This window comes from Aplidium turbinatum, chromosome 9, assembly GCF_918807975.1.
Source record: "Aplidium turbinatum chromosome 9, kaAplTurb1.1, whole genome shotgun sequence".
Lineage (NCBI taxonomy): Eukaryota > Metazoa > Chordata > Ascidiacea > Aplousobranchia > Polyclinidae > Aplidium > Aplidium turbinatum.
Genome location: NC_137480.1, coordinates 14,296,109 through 14,312,670, shown reverse-complemented (window position 1 = coordinate 14,312,670; position 16,562 = coordinate 14,296,109). Strand labels below are relative to the sequence as shown.

At 36.0% G+C, this 16,562-nt stretch overlaps 2 protein-coding genes across 2 annotated transcripts; one reads left to right on the top strand and one right to left on the bottom strand.

Annotated features, from left to right (window-relative positions):
- Nucleotides 1-788: 788 nt before the first annotated feature.
- Nucleotides 789-5,437, top strand: LOC145777330 (small ribosomal subunit protein uS3m-like). The gene is made up of 4 exons (XM_082588688.1): nt 789-907; nt 2,332-2,446; nt 2,769-2,873; nt 3,767-5,437. Exons 1-4 carry the CDS (start codon nt 836-838, stop codon nt 3,946-3,948), a joined length of 474 nt encoding a protein of 157 aa, XP_082444814.1. The 5' UTR covers nt 789-835; the 3' UTR covers nt 3,949-5,437.
- Nucleotides 5,438-6,129: 692 nt separating this feature from the next.
- LOC145777419 (uncharacterized) lies at nt 6,130-15,328 on the bottom strand. Its single transcript, XM_082588785.1, has 5 exons — nt 14,605-15,328; nt 8,988-9,322; nt 8,154-8,615; nt 7,532-8,011; nt 6,130-7,178 (listed from the first exon to the last, which is right to left on the bottom strand). Exons 1-5 carry the CDS (start codon nt 15,302-15,304, stop codon nt 6,987-6,989), a joined length of 2,169 nt encoding a protein of 722 aa, XP_082444911.1. The 5' UTR covers nt 15,305-15,328; the 3' UTR covers nt 6,130-6,986.
- Nucleotides 15,329-16,562: the final 1,234 nt, after the last annotated feature.

The window sequence follows — 16,562 nt, the reverse complement described above, 5'->3', positions numbered from 1 at the left end:
ATTAAATCACAAACTGATAGAACCAGCTTACTAAAAACAACCAAGTTACACAGGTTTTTTAAACGTTTAGCAACGTAAAAACGATGCAAAATTATACATTTTTGCTACCTGGGTAGTCTTGGCCTGCCAAAAGCTTTTCAACCAAATGACAAGCGCCCTTAGGTTGCACATTACTTGTCGAATAGTTTTTGTACGACTACACAAATCACTTGGTTTACATTTTACATCTTAACTTATTATCAATTATTCTAGCCTATTTGGAGAGTTTGCCCAAACCCTTTATTATTTTTTCAGAAACTCCAATTATTATGTAATGTTTCTTCCCTTATACCCAGTCCTCAATTACCCCAGTCCTCAATTACGGTGGTCTATCATTACTAAAACCTACTATTATGACACAACGATGTAGCTGAGATTGGATTCTTGAATCTTTAATAAATTATGCCAATTCAAAGCTTTTTTTAATAGTTTTATGCAAATAAGGTAAAACTTAGCATTTGATATACGGTAATTGCTTGCAAATACCAAAATTGCTTCTTTTTGTAACACCAAAGTATCGGCCAAAATATCGGTATCAGTATCGGTATCGGCCTAAAAAAGTGATATCTGTATCGGGATCGGTATCGGCCAAAATATTGGTATCGGTACATCTCTAGTAATGAGCCATCCGAGCATAACCCCTTGTCGCTAAAATCTCAGTATTTTTACAGGATTTTTATAGTTTTTTTCCATAGCTGTGCAGTAGTGTGCAGTGTGCACTTGGTATTTTTTCAATCTATTCTAATTGCAGGTTTAATTTACAAGGATGAATAGAAAAGTTTGATTGCTTTTTATTATGTTAAGCTTTCCTTTTCGTTGGATGGTTCAATGTCATCGATCCTTTCATATATCTCCTTTGTATTGCAAGGTAATTTTCACAGTTATCTTGAAGTGCTCTGTGAGAATTGCAAGTGTGCTGCGAAAGTCTGGTGATTTCTGAATGCTGCAGTCATTGCGCAAAACTGTGAAGTGTCAGATTAGTTTAGAGAGAAGTATTTGCTTTTGTGTTATGGCAGATTGACATCTAACTGCATAAATCGTTTGAGCATCAGACCACTCTGCACTGATGTCAAGCCTTGAATCAAGACTATTGTGCACAAAGCCACCACATCTTTTATTTTACAGTAAAAGCAAATATTTTACTGTTATACATTGATCAGAATAAATATAGCTTACGTAGTAAAAAAATCTGCTTCGTTAATTCCAAATTTTTTTGATGTGATATAGTCCAAAAAAGTTTGAAAAGCACTGGTCTAGGATTCTAAGTAGCCTATTGTAATAGTGTTAACAATAGATATTGTTTATTGATAGATCTAATCGAATGCCCTTTGTGTAAACAAATTTATTGATAATTTAAATGTGTGCTAATTGATTTGTTAGATATTTTTTGCTAAAACTGTGACTGTCAATGGCAAAGAAGGGGAGCAGCTGATTCAAAGACTAATATATATATATGTTCATTCGGTGCTTCCTGTTGTATCGCATCTGTGATCGCAGTGTATATACTGTACATATGTTATCGCAATGGGCGCAAAATAAAACATGATTATTATTATTAATCTTCCTGATTGCTTACCACAAACTGCTTCTTGAATGTTTTTCCAATTGAATGTTGCACGTATGGCTTTGTACATTGTAATGTGGGAGGGCAAGGGAAACTTGGTTTAATAATGGCGGTTGGGTCTGTAGAACAGACTTTCTACATGGATATCAGCGCAAGGCTGAGCAGTTAGCACTCATTAACATGTGGCGTTAGAGTTAACAATTAAGGCAGGCAATCATTTCTTAAATGATGTTGATTGACGCAATGTTTTTTTTGTGCAGTGCTGAGGATTGATGCAACCTGGTGGCCAAAAAGCTGTTTATCAGTTACCATTAAAATACATGGCATGACTTGTGTTGGTAGATTAGGAGGAGTACAGTTTAGCCAAATAGTTTTAACGTACCTTTCCCTGTGTGGTTTTGCTCTCTCAAAACCAAATACCTTGAATCAATTCTCTTATGTCAAATATCGATGATTAGGCGACAAAAAGTTTTTATTCCAGACAGTTGTGATAATGCACTTTACTTTAATGACTTGATAATGGTAACTTCTCACATGCCGCTTGGAAAGCTGTAGGGTAGTATAGTACATGTTTCACCGTAGGTTAAAAAGCATTATTAAATGAAGCAAATCTTATTGTTGATTAGATTGCATCTGCTCTCTGAAAATTTTAAAGGATGTTAGGGACATATTTTCTTTGATTTTGCGATTTGCTTTTCATTTTATATTTACACATCAATATGTTGCAGGCAAAAGCTGGTCGTTATAAAGTGAGCAAATTTAATAACAAGCCTCTCACTTATGATCAAGCATTCAAACCTCACAACATAGCAGTGACAAAGGGATGGCTAACAATGCATACAGGTAACTGCACATGAAATTTAAAAAAACTTCTAAAGATATCTTACCGTATATCTACCACTTTCTATTTGTGGTCGTTAAAATGTCAAAAACATGATTGATTTGAGAAGCATACCGTACTATCACCAAAGTTGTGGTGTCGGACAGAGCACTTTCCCGAACAATTATTTCAATGATGCCGCTTTGAAAGTTACACCTGTTTTTTTTCACTCTTTACAGCTGGAAAGTAGATCTGAAATATTTACTTGTATGTATGCTCGTTTTCACCTGGCATCACTGCTTTGTCTTTTTGATATTCTGAGTGCAGTTTCAATTGTTATTGTAGGAAATTTACGCGATGAAAAAGATTCACATGCCAGAACATATGAGGAACAGTTTATCAGAAGGTTTATGGAAGGAACGTTCCATCGTATGCTGCCAACGCATTTAGGTGAGAAGCCTTTTGACTCTTGTCTGGAATTTTTCAGCAGGATTTTCAAAACAACAGAAAATTGCCGTTTTTTTAATAACATTTGACTATTGGTTCTATGTGAAGGAGCTAAAAATGCTATACTTTTTGCGAAATCGATTTTTGTAAATTATGCAAGAAGATTGCATAGTTGCACAAATAAAGCACAGAGATCAAGTTACTTTTCTCAAAACGAAAATTTATTTTGAAAAATTATTAGTGATGCACTGGTGGCAAAATTTTCGCCGTAGGCCAGTTGTTCCTGCTAGAGAATTGCAACTCCGGTCGGAGCTACTGGCCTTGGTAATATCAAGGTACTTCATATAATTAATGTCGGAATGGCCGATTTCAGAGAATCCGATTCGGATACGCTGATTCGGAGACAGCCTTTTTCGGAGAAAACCGATTTGGTGATTTATTGAAAATCAATAAAATGTCCCATTTAAGATTAAACTTTTGGATAGATTTCAAATTTGGCAATGTTTTCTATCAACCCGGTTTAGTATTGTTTCAAAGATATCGGAGTCTTTTGATTGACTTTCTTGATCTCATTTTCTATCTTACGTTGGCTATTTGTTTAAGACCAATGTTACAGGCAACGTGTGTATTCTTACATTACTACAAGACCACAATCATACAAAAGATTAGACTTACCCCAAGTTATAAACTTACCACAGGCAGAGCCACAAATTGCTGTAATTGGTTAACATGACATAATGATTATGAAGTGATACCTGATTAGGCTTAATCTTCAATTATCGAATCATTTTTCAATCAGTCTTTAGTCAATAAGTGAAAAGTTAAGGTACATTTTCAATCCAACACTTTCTATTTGATATCGAAATCATTTCAACTGACATGGGTTTTGATTACAGTTATCAAAAGACGATGCAACATTTTGGAAGTAATCGCCTTCATCAACTCGCCAAAGCATGGAGATAAAATCTTTTTTCTTAAGGCTTATTCAGAAAAGATCCTATCTGCCTTTTTAAAGTGCAACGTTAAACTGTATATGTATCATGTTGAACCGGAAGATATGCACTATAAGTACATATGATGGACGCAGTGGCGTACCTATGCAAAATGGCGCCCATGGCAAAGTTTAAATGTGCGCCCTTTTTAACAATTAAGTTAAATATTGCATACAACTCTTTTATGAACAAACCACGAAGAAAATAAATGTGTTATTGCCGTTTTATTATATTCTAAGGCAGTCACGTGAGATTGTTTCGTCGTGCAGGTTTTGTTCTCTCTGCGGAGCTAATCGATTTGATAGAGATAGAATGCTGCACTTTGTGCCTTCTTTCCAAGTTATTTGCCACATAAAATCTAGCTAACGCGGCTTCCCCTTTCTTTTTCATCTGACGCTGTGTATAGGCTACTGTAGCTTACTGTAGCCTAGTTAGGCTACTACCAAGTGAATTATTGGACATAATCGGACATAAGTTAATTATAATATATAGGCCTACATGGACACAATGTTTTCATAGTCTTTTACGTATAGGCCTACTTAAATTTCATCTCAACAGAGCGCTGTGTTGATGCAACCGGCGATGACCGACCTATAGATACGGGTATTTTTGTCGGATAACTGTGGATAAAAATAAAGCGACCCAAGTCCGGCAGATTTTTTTAAAAACTAATATAAATTAATTTAATTTGTCGTCGACATTTTTTGTTGGCATGTCGACGGGTTTTGTGACCGTTGGGTTGTAGGCTATGCTAACTATAGAGATTGAAGAAACTGATATCGAATCATTCCCAATCCCAACATTGGTGTGTTCTGCTACGAATTGCGTTCATTTTATCCGTTCGATAGCTCGAGGAAGTTAGGTAAAAGTACAGTAGGCTACCGTATATTCATCAAGCACACTTTGTGAAGTTGTGAATGAACCTCAAAACTTCAGACTGCTAAGTGCTAGGTAGCGTCAGCGCAGCACGCAAAAATAAATCATACATACTACAATTACTAATACTACATAGACCAATTTTTGGTCTCAAAATTTCATATAATTATTAATCATGCTTATAGGCTCAATAATACTTTAATGCTAATTTCTTCCTAGAACAGACTGAGTGCTCTGGTCAGGCCAAATTGAAGTCATACAACAGATTAGCTTTATAAATTCTTATAAAAATGAATAAGTAAGTTCTGGCGCTACTTCTAAGCTTCAACTAATCGCTGCTTAGCGACTTTACTAAGCTTCAATTGTTGATGACTGAACGCTAAATGAGTCAGGAGATGCACAGTGTTGCTTTGTAACATCACAATTCCATTGTTTAACAATAACTATAGGCTACAGTAAAAGAGAGACTCCTTTTTGATCTTTGTATTGGGCGCAAATTAGATTTTGAAGGAAGTGTAAGTAACAAATTTTAATTTGTACCAACCGATTTTGCGCCCCTATCAATGTGGCGCCCATGGCTCGAGCCATGCCTGCCATACCCTAGGTACGCTACTGGATGGACGCATTGCAAAGTGTTTGTTTTACTGTTCTCACTATTTTTTATCGTTTCAAAAACTAACAAAAACACATTCTTTTGTACTTGTGGTGACGTTATATGGTTGCTTGGTCGTGCTTGTAAGTTGTAGTTATACATCTTTTTTGTGTACTGTAGGCTAGGTTAGAGTGTCAAACTTATTTTAAAACAGACTTATTTGTTTTAAAATACAAACTTATTTGTTTTATTTTAAAACGGAAACAAAAAATTGTACGCAATCTAGCCACAGTTAAATCAAGTTTTTTTTTTTATACCGGAACTATATATGATATAGCCTGGGTATAGCATAAATGGTACAAAACTTATGGTAGGCTATAGCGAATAAAACGCTTGCTGTCCAAGGTCGAGGTCAATTTAATTTGTTTCAATCATGGTTTGACAGATCATTAAAAAGCATCTATTTTCCTTACTCGGCCTGACATATATTAAGTGGACGTAATTGCTGAAGACAGCCGAGGGAAAGAATCTTACCTTTTGATTAAACAATACAGTACACCTCATCCGCTGTAGCGACCTTCAAATTACAAATACGCGCCCGGTTACCGAGATTGGCAGAGTGAAGTTTCCTATTGTCAAGGTGTTGCTATTTGTACATATTCCATTCGGTAGGTGTCATTAATGGAGAGCAATCCTTAAACTGTTGTGCATAAGTGGAAGTGCACACCCTGAGAGCCAAGCCAGCACTGCTTGATCATACGATTTCTTTGTGCACTCCAATTGAGCTAATGGATTTACAAATATGAATTTCACGATGAGCCGTGTTTCAACATGTATTTTTTGAACTTTATTGATAGGCTATTTTAAATTAGTATCGTAACAATTATAACAAAAACAACTAGAAACTGCAAGCTGACTAATTTCCAACTATGCAGAAGGTAGGGTCCCAGACAGCAAATATCTTTTTTACATTTGTTCAACGTCTGCAGACGTTGAACAAATGTAAAAATGACGTGTTTTGCTGTCTGGCGTATCATTTTTTCCTGTGCAAATTTGAATCGGGAGATATTGATAAAAGCATACACCGCATATAAAACACATAATTTTCGGTACCTGTCAGCTGTCAAATTTGCTGGTTTTTAAGAAGTTATTTTAAATAATATTACGTACCGTAGCTTATGTTTTCAGGAAAATGAGACATGGTCCTGTTTTAATTAATAAAATATTCAAACATTGAATAAGCTACCAGCTAACAGCATTAGCCTACCAATGTTGAGATTGTAAAATAAGCATATCAAATTAAACCAAAAACAATTGTTACACTGTAGTTGACATTGAAAATAGAATCACCGATTGTCACTTTTTAAATTACGCAACATAAACAAACACACATAAATGTTTGTGTAGTCTTCTAAGGTCTGTGAGCGTAGCATCTCAAAAGTGTGTCACAGCAAACTCAAGGAACATTGCAAACCAAACAAATCTTTGAAAGATATTTTGATTAGTATTTTGAAAAATCTTCTTTTGTCCATTTCTGACAGTCAATTTTTTTCACCACTTTTCGATTTTCCTCCGTGGCTTGGTTACGTGCGACTGTTCACCTGTGATATGACGTCCTTCTGATGTCATATTTAATCTCTCGTGGCCTCTTTTTGCTCATCTGCACGAGCAACTCTCAACTGACATATCAGGATACACCTTCAAGACTACGTTGTCGTTTCTGTCGAAGTACAAAACACTTAGAGACATCAGTTTATCGGGAACGCAACACGGAGCAGGAACCTCAGGATTGATTTGAAAGGATTTGATGAACGCTTGTACAATGGCGTGATTGGAAGGTCTCGCTCTCTACAAACATATGCAAATTAGATATCTTTAAAAATAGTGAAATGATTGAATTCAGCCTCAGAGTACAAAGTTTGGAAAGTCAACTATGTTTTCTAATTCTTTCTTTTTAGCCAATTTTTAAAGTTTTAAAGACCACGGATAAACATATTATTTTTGTTAAAAGATAAGCTAACTAATGAAGTACGGTATGCTTTTTATTGCTTTATTTTTTTAACTAATTTTTAGAGCTCGTTTGCTTTTAGCCTAAGTTACATTACAGACTACAGATTAACTAGTTTAGTTGAAGGATAAACTAGAAATTGTAGAAACAAAAGGTTGGTCTGTACTTGAGACAAACTCGTTTGCAAACTCACCTTCATAGTGTTTAATTCGCACAAGCCAGAGCAATAATATGCGTCAAAGTTTTTTGGGGAAATAATCCAGTCTGACCAACCAATGTCGTTGAAATCAACATGCAGAGACTTTCGTGAACAAACTTGTTGGGCACGATTCAGATCGGGCTCTGGTGTGGAAATTGCTTTTTCTTTTCTGCATTTTCGAGATCTTCTTCCTTTTCGGCCTCGCTTTCTGCACTTTTTTCCACGTTTTCTCTTTTGTCCTTTTTTACTTTCAGTCATTGCTTTGCGGTCTTGAAGTTGTTGAATTACTCTTCGTTGCACTTGACCATTGTCGTGCAATTCGGTTTGATCGTTGTCTGTCACTGTGGGAAATTGAGAAGCTACTCTACCGCTGGCATCGTCTCCTTGTGTCTCACCGGGAATTTCGTTTTTGTTTTCACCGCTAGATGATAACAAAGAGTGTCCAGGCAATCTTCGATTTGATGAGCGGCGAGTCTACGTAAAAAAAGGTTCTGTTACCGCATTTTGCAGCTAACTTAAGCTTAAAATGCTTTGTATTCAACTACAGTAGCCTACATGTTTTATTTATGTTTTTACTGACCGAAGCACAACGTAAGCTACCGCGGCTTTCGCTTACCCTTTTATGTACGGATGAAGAAGAAAAATTTCCAAGAGTTCCCCAAATTCCATTCGGAATTGGAGCATCAGTCGCGGAAACCACCGTTTTCGTATCATTGCAGTAAACAATGAGAATTGGCGCGAGAGATGCCGGACTTGCCGAAGAAGCAGATCTCGGATGATTGTAACTTGCACCGGTGTTTCTTTTTCTTCGATCTGATCTCACTACTACAAAGTAATTCGGTAAAATGGATGTCAGTAGTTTCGGCGTGGCATGTGACCTGTAGGAAGAGTTTTCAGTGGAAGATGTGGTACTCCTTCTCCGACGTGCTAAATTGTGTTCTACGTCATGGTTGAACTTGACGATGAGAACATGTTTCTCCCGACGTGCTTTGGACGACAGGCGTGCGATACGACGATCTACCCAGGCAAACGAGCCCGATGGGCGAATGGTGATCATTCGCCCAACTCGTTGATATATCTGGAATGATAAACAAAATAATTTATATTACATTTAGGCTATAAATCGGTAAAGCCCGATTAGGCTTACACTCGTTGTAGACTATTCTATTACATTTTGAGAGATGTTACATTTTAGTCGAACGTTTTCTGTACGGGACTGCACCTTCTTTCGATCGTTTGCAAGAGCGCAGCGCATGCACTAAAAATGTTCGGTTGTAACATTTTTCATCTTTTTAAGTTATATCTTTGATCAAACCATAGAGGTCTGTCTATCTATCTATATAGCCAATCAGGAGGTCTGTTTAAAAATGCAATCTAGCTAAGCTACAAATTAAAAGATTACAACGAGTGGTTTCGTTTTTGTCAAAAAATTTGAAAAAAAATTGTTTACCTTTCTGCTTTCATTTTCAGCTTTGTTTGAATTTGCAACTTTGTAAACGGCAACATCGGCCGACCATCCCGATCGGGAAACATTCTGCGGCCTCGGATTACTCAATGTACTCAAAGCAGCTTTGCGAAGCCCATCCAGCCTCAACTCGGCAGCGACGATGCTTTCTGTTGCTGGTATTGATGTGACATTGAAAGCAAACACTTTTATTTTGCTGCCATATTGATTCGCATTGGTTTCATCAAAATCATCAGATTGCGAGACAGAACTTTTTATTTTGCGAAAAGCAGTGATAATCAACGGCTTTTCTTTATCCTCCAGTCGACTCATCGTTTCCCCTGCAGAAAAGGTCAATGGTTGGTAAGCAAGCCCAAAAGCGTTTTACAAACAGGAAACAAGTAGAAAATAGATACGTTTATGCACTCAAGCAGCCTATTCTGCAAGTCAAAAATATATAAACTAGAACATTGGTAGTTGAAAGATATTGGTTTACCGTGTTAAAGTTGCGGTGTTGCAGGTTTCAACATAAGCATTTAATCTGATAGCGGTAATGTATAAGCGAAGGCTTTTAGCAATGACCGACGACAAGTCTAAAGGTGTCTAATTGCATTATCTGATCTTGAATCTTTCAAATACATGGATAGCTTGAACAATTTTTTTTTAGTGAAAATGGCAACAAGCCGATTACAAACACTCGTTTCTCATTCAAAGTTGTCTCAAACTTTAGATTAAGTGAATAATTTAACGTGGTTGCGCATTCGTGACTTATTTACAGTTTTACTCAGTAGAACGTCATAATATTGTTTCTTTTTCTTTCTTCGAATATTTTGAACTTCAAATAACGTTGTTGAATAAAAATTTTCTTTCTATTTTATCGTTATTTCACCATGGCAGCATTGCTGACCTTTGTTTGACTACGGTTGCAGGCTGTAGCCTGCATGAATTTACATTGCACTGCACATCTCTCACCGAAAGCTGTGTCATTTTTTTTTTTGCAAAGGTTTTGTTTTATAAAAAGAAGTAGAAAATGACACTTGTCCTAGTTGTAAGAAAAACACAAGTTCTTTCAAAACATCAGTTGAAAGTAGCGATACACTTTTTTACAATCACTTGGCGGCTGGTGTTCTAGCAACGTCTCGCTAATGCGTTAAAAGTGAAATTTTGATAAAACAAAATTGATGATGCAGTGATTAGAATGTAGAGTATTTGCATGGAATTAAAACTGTTTAAATGAATCAAAATTAAAATGTTAAATGCTATAGCTTACGTCCGATAGAAAGTTCAATGTTGGGTTACAATGTTTATTCTTCAAACAAGTTTTTGGAGACACATCAAAGCTTCTGTTTAAACAAAAGCATGTCATTTTATCTGCTATTTCTCAACCAAATTAAAGTCTGACAAAAACGCAAGTGCAAATCTACATCTTTATACAATTTTCATAAAATAGTTTGAAAGAAAAAACATTTAAAATTGAATCCCATAGTTGCAGTGGCGCCGCCAGACCTTCAACATTGGGGGGGCAAAATATTGACAGTGCAAGACAGTAGCATAGTCCAAAATTTTGAAAGGGGGGGTGTTGACAGCCGGCGGGCGAAGCCCGATGGCGTGTTCGCCGAAGGCGACACTTAGCGGCGGGGGGTCTGGGGGGCCTCCCCCAGAAATTTTTGAAAAATTACTTTCCGTTTGGTGCATTCTGAGAGCATTTTCAACAAAATTGTGGGTATGAATATTTCTGTAAAATGGTGCTGTCCAGTGGCATAGCAAAAGGATCTTCGGCATTTTTCGGAAATAAAGCTAAGTCTCTATGTTTTCTTGTTGCTAATTCAAGACTGAGATATTTGAATGTTTGGTATTGGCAAAACTCGCTCTTTTAATACAGTTTGGTTTAAAATTAGGCAAACTTTGTTTTAGAGACATAGATTGATTGCTTTTTTTTTGCGAGATTATTACAGTTTTTTTATTTATCAATTTTCTCTTTGGTTGATTCAAAAAACGATCTTATTCCGGTAAGTCACTAACTTTTATGCTCTGAAGTCAACCCAAAGTTTAGAAAACGTAACGTCATAGAGATCATACATCTTGATGAGTGTCAAACAAAAAGCTTTGAGACAATGAAGTTACTTTAGGTTATTTCTGATATATTCAAGTTTTGTATAACGAATAGCTGTTTAGATGTTAATCTAGATCGAACAAGCGATCTCAGCAGTTGCAGATGGCTTGCATCCTTGCACAGTTTGACGACAAATTACATCATAGGCTAAAACTTTTCTTGTAAACAATGTATTAACATCCGTAAATTCAATTTGAAGGGTTGAAACCCCCGAACCCCCTCCCTTGGCTACGCCACTGGTGCAAGACAATGGTATATTATTTAATTTCTCTTGTTTTCGACCAGGGCTGGAAAAAATGTTTAGCTTCCCGGGAATCTATTTTTTAGAGAAAAACCGCGGCTTACAATCACGATAATGAGAACCTTATATTTTACTGATCTACGGAGCTGACGTAAACCTTAAAAGTTATGTCGACATATTCTTGATGCCCCCCTTATCGATAATTGTTCTTTGTAGTACCGCTTTGAAGGTGAATTACGACTATGAACAAAAGAATAAATTTTAAACTTCATATTTGTATTGAAAATACATGACGTAATGTCTTCCAACCTTATCACATTTTTTTCATTACGTAATATTTACCACCACCAAACCACTTTTGACGATCGAATTTGTTAATTTATTATTCGGTAAAATGTTTAGATGATGTTACGTCATTACGCCGATTTGAGATATAATTTCATTCATGACGTCGTATGGATGAAAAACTTTTACAAGTTTTATACTCTGCTGAGATTAAAGAAGAAACATAAATGATAAATATTGGAGAAATTGAGTCTCCTTTACAACTTAAGAATCGAACAACTCAAAACTGCTGAAACAAAACGTTTTGTTTAAGTGAAAGAATCACTGCAAGCAGCCAATGCTAAAATGCGCGCGGAAGAAGTCATGGGAGTGTGATGTATCAAAAATTTAACAGGTTGTTATTTTTCTACATCAATGTGACGTTAGTTAAAACTTTAAAAAGTCTATATCTTTGCTTCTGTAGAAAATCTTTTTATCTACTGTACAATTTAGTCATCAAGGTTTTCCATACTTTCTTTTAAGAGAGAGCTTTTACCTCCCCCCTCCCCCCCTTGCAACTTGAGTTGACTTACTTGAGGTTGGGATCCAAATATTAAAAAAATAATATTAATATGTATTAATAAAAAAAAAAAAAAAAAAGATAATGCCCAAAACATTGGGGGGGCAGCTGCCCCGCCTGCCCCCCCCCTGCCGGCGCCACTGCATAGTTGTTACAGACATATCCCACGTCATAAATGAAACTGCCAGTTAGTTGTGTTATCTATACGCTTTCCGTCAAAACTTTTGAAGTTCGTGAACAGAAATAATTTGCATTACAAAACAATGATCCGTTTGGAGTTTGGACGATGTCATGTTGCTGTTGGTTTGGTTCAACCATAAAAATCCTTATCACCTGTTTTCCCGCTTGACCTCGCTTGCTATCATTTGCTTTAGAATTGGTGTCTGAATTCACCATATTATGTTTGTTGCAGTTTATGTCGCCGCGTTTTTCTTGCTCAAGTTTTTGCCTGAATCCAAACTGAAGGAGTCCGTTTGCCCGCATTAAAAATCTGTGTTCTTAAAAGAGCTTCCAAGAGCAAATTTGAAATATTGTAGACAAATTAACTTGCCATTTAATTAACTAATTAAATTAATTAAATAAAGTAAACAATATCACACCAAATCATAAGAATCGGTTTATTTAAATACAGAGCTTTCGCCACACAAGTGTGGCTTCATCAGTATAAACTTGTGTGGCGAAAGCTCTGTATTTAAATAAACCGATTTTTCTGATTTGGTGTGATATTGTTTACTTTATTTAAAATGTTTTGTCACACCGTGCATCCCAGTGGATCATCAGTTGAATTATAGGAAAATTTGATGAGAAGTTTAGGAACGAAGTTTTGTTTTGGAGTTTTGTAAATTAATTAACTTTGCATTTTATTGTAATTTTTTTTATTTAAAAATTTCTTTAACACTACAAGATGGTCATAACAAATAGGCTTTGAAGTTTTCAAACTGTTGCAGATTTACGGCTTACACAGGATGACACAATTAATTTTGAGTTGCTGATAAGCTAGAAGTTAGAACTAGAGTGAGTTCATTGACTGTGGGAATGTTTATCTTGGAACAGAGAAAGCTTCTTTGTGGGCTAAATTTTAGCAGTTTTGCACATATCCGCGGTTTTGCGTAGCATACTTGTAGCGGCTTGAACCACCGACGCAGGCCCGGTTAAGAAATTGACAAATGAAGTTTCAAGTTTCCGCTTGTTGTCTGTGAATTATTATTCCATCGAATAAGTGCTGCTGAATGACAAGCAGTCCTTTTCAGTTACCAATTTTCACTTCATTTTATTTTTTTTAACTTTGGATAATTTAAATTCTAACTAACCGGATTGCATTAAAAAATAATATTAAAAAAATGTTATACTGTATGCTGCAAAGTTCGCGTTACGCAGGAACGTTTTGTATATGATACTGATACATTATATGGGTGCGGAAATGGCAACATCGAAAAAGAGGTTTAGACGTTTAAAAACTGTATCATGTATGATCCAGTGGTGCCACTCCTAGTGTTTTTCCACTAGATCTAGTGTTTTTGGGTTGCATCTAGTGTTCTAGTGTTTTTTTGTTGCTATCTAGTGTTTTTTAGCGATTTAGCGCTATGTTGGTGTGCATAAGTTTGGACAGTGTTCAAAGTAGCCCCACCTATTTTTTGTTTGGCTGCATCAATGTGTTTGTAGTGCTTTTCAAAGTGGACAGCGAGTTTTTTGTCTAGTTACACCCAATGATAACCAAATTTGAGATATTTAGCATAAATACTTTAAAAAATACACACAAATGACTGTGAAAAGTCTTCAAAATAGACTAAAGTAGGTAGCGTAGCCTACCATATGGTACCGGAGGCTTACATTTCGTCGCTTACATTTGATGAGTGTGGAGTTCTTAGACTACACTACTTCAGAGATGATTGTGAGTTATATTGCGTTTTTGACAATATATTTGCAAAGGCTAAATTAGGGGAAAATTTTATTCGCCCCCCAAAATGTTTTACTCTCCTTCGGCTATGACTTCAGGGCTCTCACTTTCAAGGAAATTCAGTTCTACTTTGAAATTTTAAAGACTTTTAACACTCACTAACGCCATTGCCTGTCATTTTTGTACATTATGCATGTAAAAGATCGTGTATTCATGATGCTAGTGTTTTTTTGTGAATCTAGTGTTTTTTTTAGTCAAATCTAGTACTTTTCCATGACAATAGAGTGGCAACAGTGTGTATGATAGAAGGTGAATTAAAGTGAAGTCGTTAATAAAACAATTCGCATCTGAGAGTTTTAAAAAAATACAATGGAGGTGTCCTTTGAATGATCTTTTTTTTCTGGTGGTTAAATTGAATTGATTTTTCAATTGTTTTAAAAGAAAATAATGTTCCATGAAACTAAAATACTTGAAACTTATGTAGCCTACTAGTAGCCTATGTTACCAAACTAGATTTTCATGAATTACCTGCTACAGAGAAAAAGCTCCTGATGGTATTTCCCTGAGATTGCGCGTTGATCCTCATCAGGCTTTTATCTTCCGAATATGTTCGATATAATTCTAACATAAAATCAGGAGGGTTTGGCAATGTATGATAATTTTGGCTGTTCATTTGGTCAAGGGGATTCATCAACCTACTCCGGCTTGTGTCTTTAACGTGTGATCGAGGAGTTTTTGCAAAGTGAGACTCATCGATTGCGGATTCTTTTTGGTTGACGCGAGGTCCTGTCATATGATCAAACCCGAACATCCGACGCATTGTGGAACGGAGCAATTCTTTTTTGGTTTTATCAAAAATGTCAAATTCTGTTTTAGTCCCTTTTGGAGAAGTTCTTCCAGTGTGTTTTCTGCTTTTCTTTTTGTATTTTCGTTGTTTCCTACTTTTTCGATTTCTTCTTGATTTTCGTTTTCTTTTTTGACGCTTTGTCACAACTTTTTTTGAACTCTTGACCAAAGAGCTTAAAGCAGTGTCAGTTGACTTTCCAACAGCAGCATAAGGCTTATTCAGCAAACTTGCAGAGTGATTACCCGAAGACAACGATTCTTGAATTTTACCCGGGTTCGTGCTTTGTGATCCAGCCAAAGTTTTTGAAGTTTTCCGTCTTCTTCGGGCGTCACAGCAAAGCAAAGCAAACAGCAGACAAGTGCCCAATACAAAAAAACGCATGCTTTTGATCTACTTTTAATTACAATTATTATCTGTCTCAAACGGAAACATATTTTGACCTTAAGCAATGTTTAAAAACAACTTTACAAATTCATTCGCGCGACATGTTACTATGGGGTTAATTTTTTAAACTTCCACAGCCTGTAACTTAACCTGCACAACACCACTGCTTTCACTGTGAGACCGCTTCTACTCGCATCTCAACCGATAAAGTATCTGACTAGTCAAGCCTGTGGGAATGGTTTTAGAAATGAACCGCAACTCGAGAAAAAGGTTTGAAAGAGATGGCTGGGTTGTTTACTATCAACGTTTTTACCATCTCTATACGCAAAAGCCAACAAAAGAGTCGTGTTTCTTTTGATCAAATGTTTCTACAAATTTGTTATTTGATGAAACAGATTTAACAGAAACAATAATTTATCTACAGTAAAACAAGACAAGCTTTTCTTTTTAAGATGTAAAGTGTCATATGAAAATAAACCACTAAAAAGTAGCCTACTACATGGCAACAGGTATTTTATAAAACTTGTTGCTTCAACCGTTTTTCGAAGAGCAGGCCTACTGCATTATCGCTAATGTTTTGTGCAAAACTGATTATGCATGGCTAATGGCTATGGTGGCATAAATATTATAACCAAGTCTTAAAATTAAAAAATTACATTTACAGCACATAAAAACGTTCGTTTTGGCCTACATATATTTTTCAACGGTATATAGCCTACAGCACCGCATGTTTTACATGTTACAGTATATGTTTTTGAGCACCACAAAACCAATCCAAGTGATAACTTCTCTTTGTTCTGGTTTAATTATACAATAAGCCAATGTTTTAAAGAGGTTCTTGGTGCTTTTAATCAAAATGTTGTTCTTGTTAAAAACACAAACAAGGGTGTTTTTATGATGTGACTGAATAGACATTAACACTTACTAAAAGCTATCAATTTGCCAACAAGCAACTTCTCAATAAGTTAAAACAAAAACATCAGCAACTTTTCAAGCACATGTAGCTTCTACACAAAGTGAAAATGACACTTGAAAGCTATTTTTATGATTTTCATTTGTTGGAGTTTTGACAACTACATATGCACACCGCCTTGGCAACTCTGGTGGTAAAGAATGTCGTTTATTGTGGTGGCAGCTGAGATAATGGTGTGTTTGGTCATTTGGTGCAATTGGTTGATGGGGTATCCCATCGTGTTCACAGTTAATCGGTTTGTCATGCATATTTTTTTATGTTGCTTTAAAATCAGCAAATAAA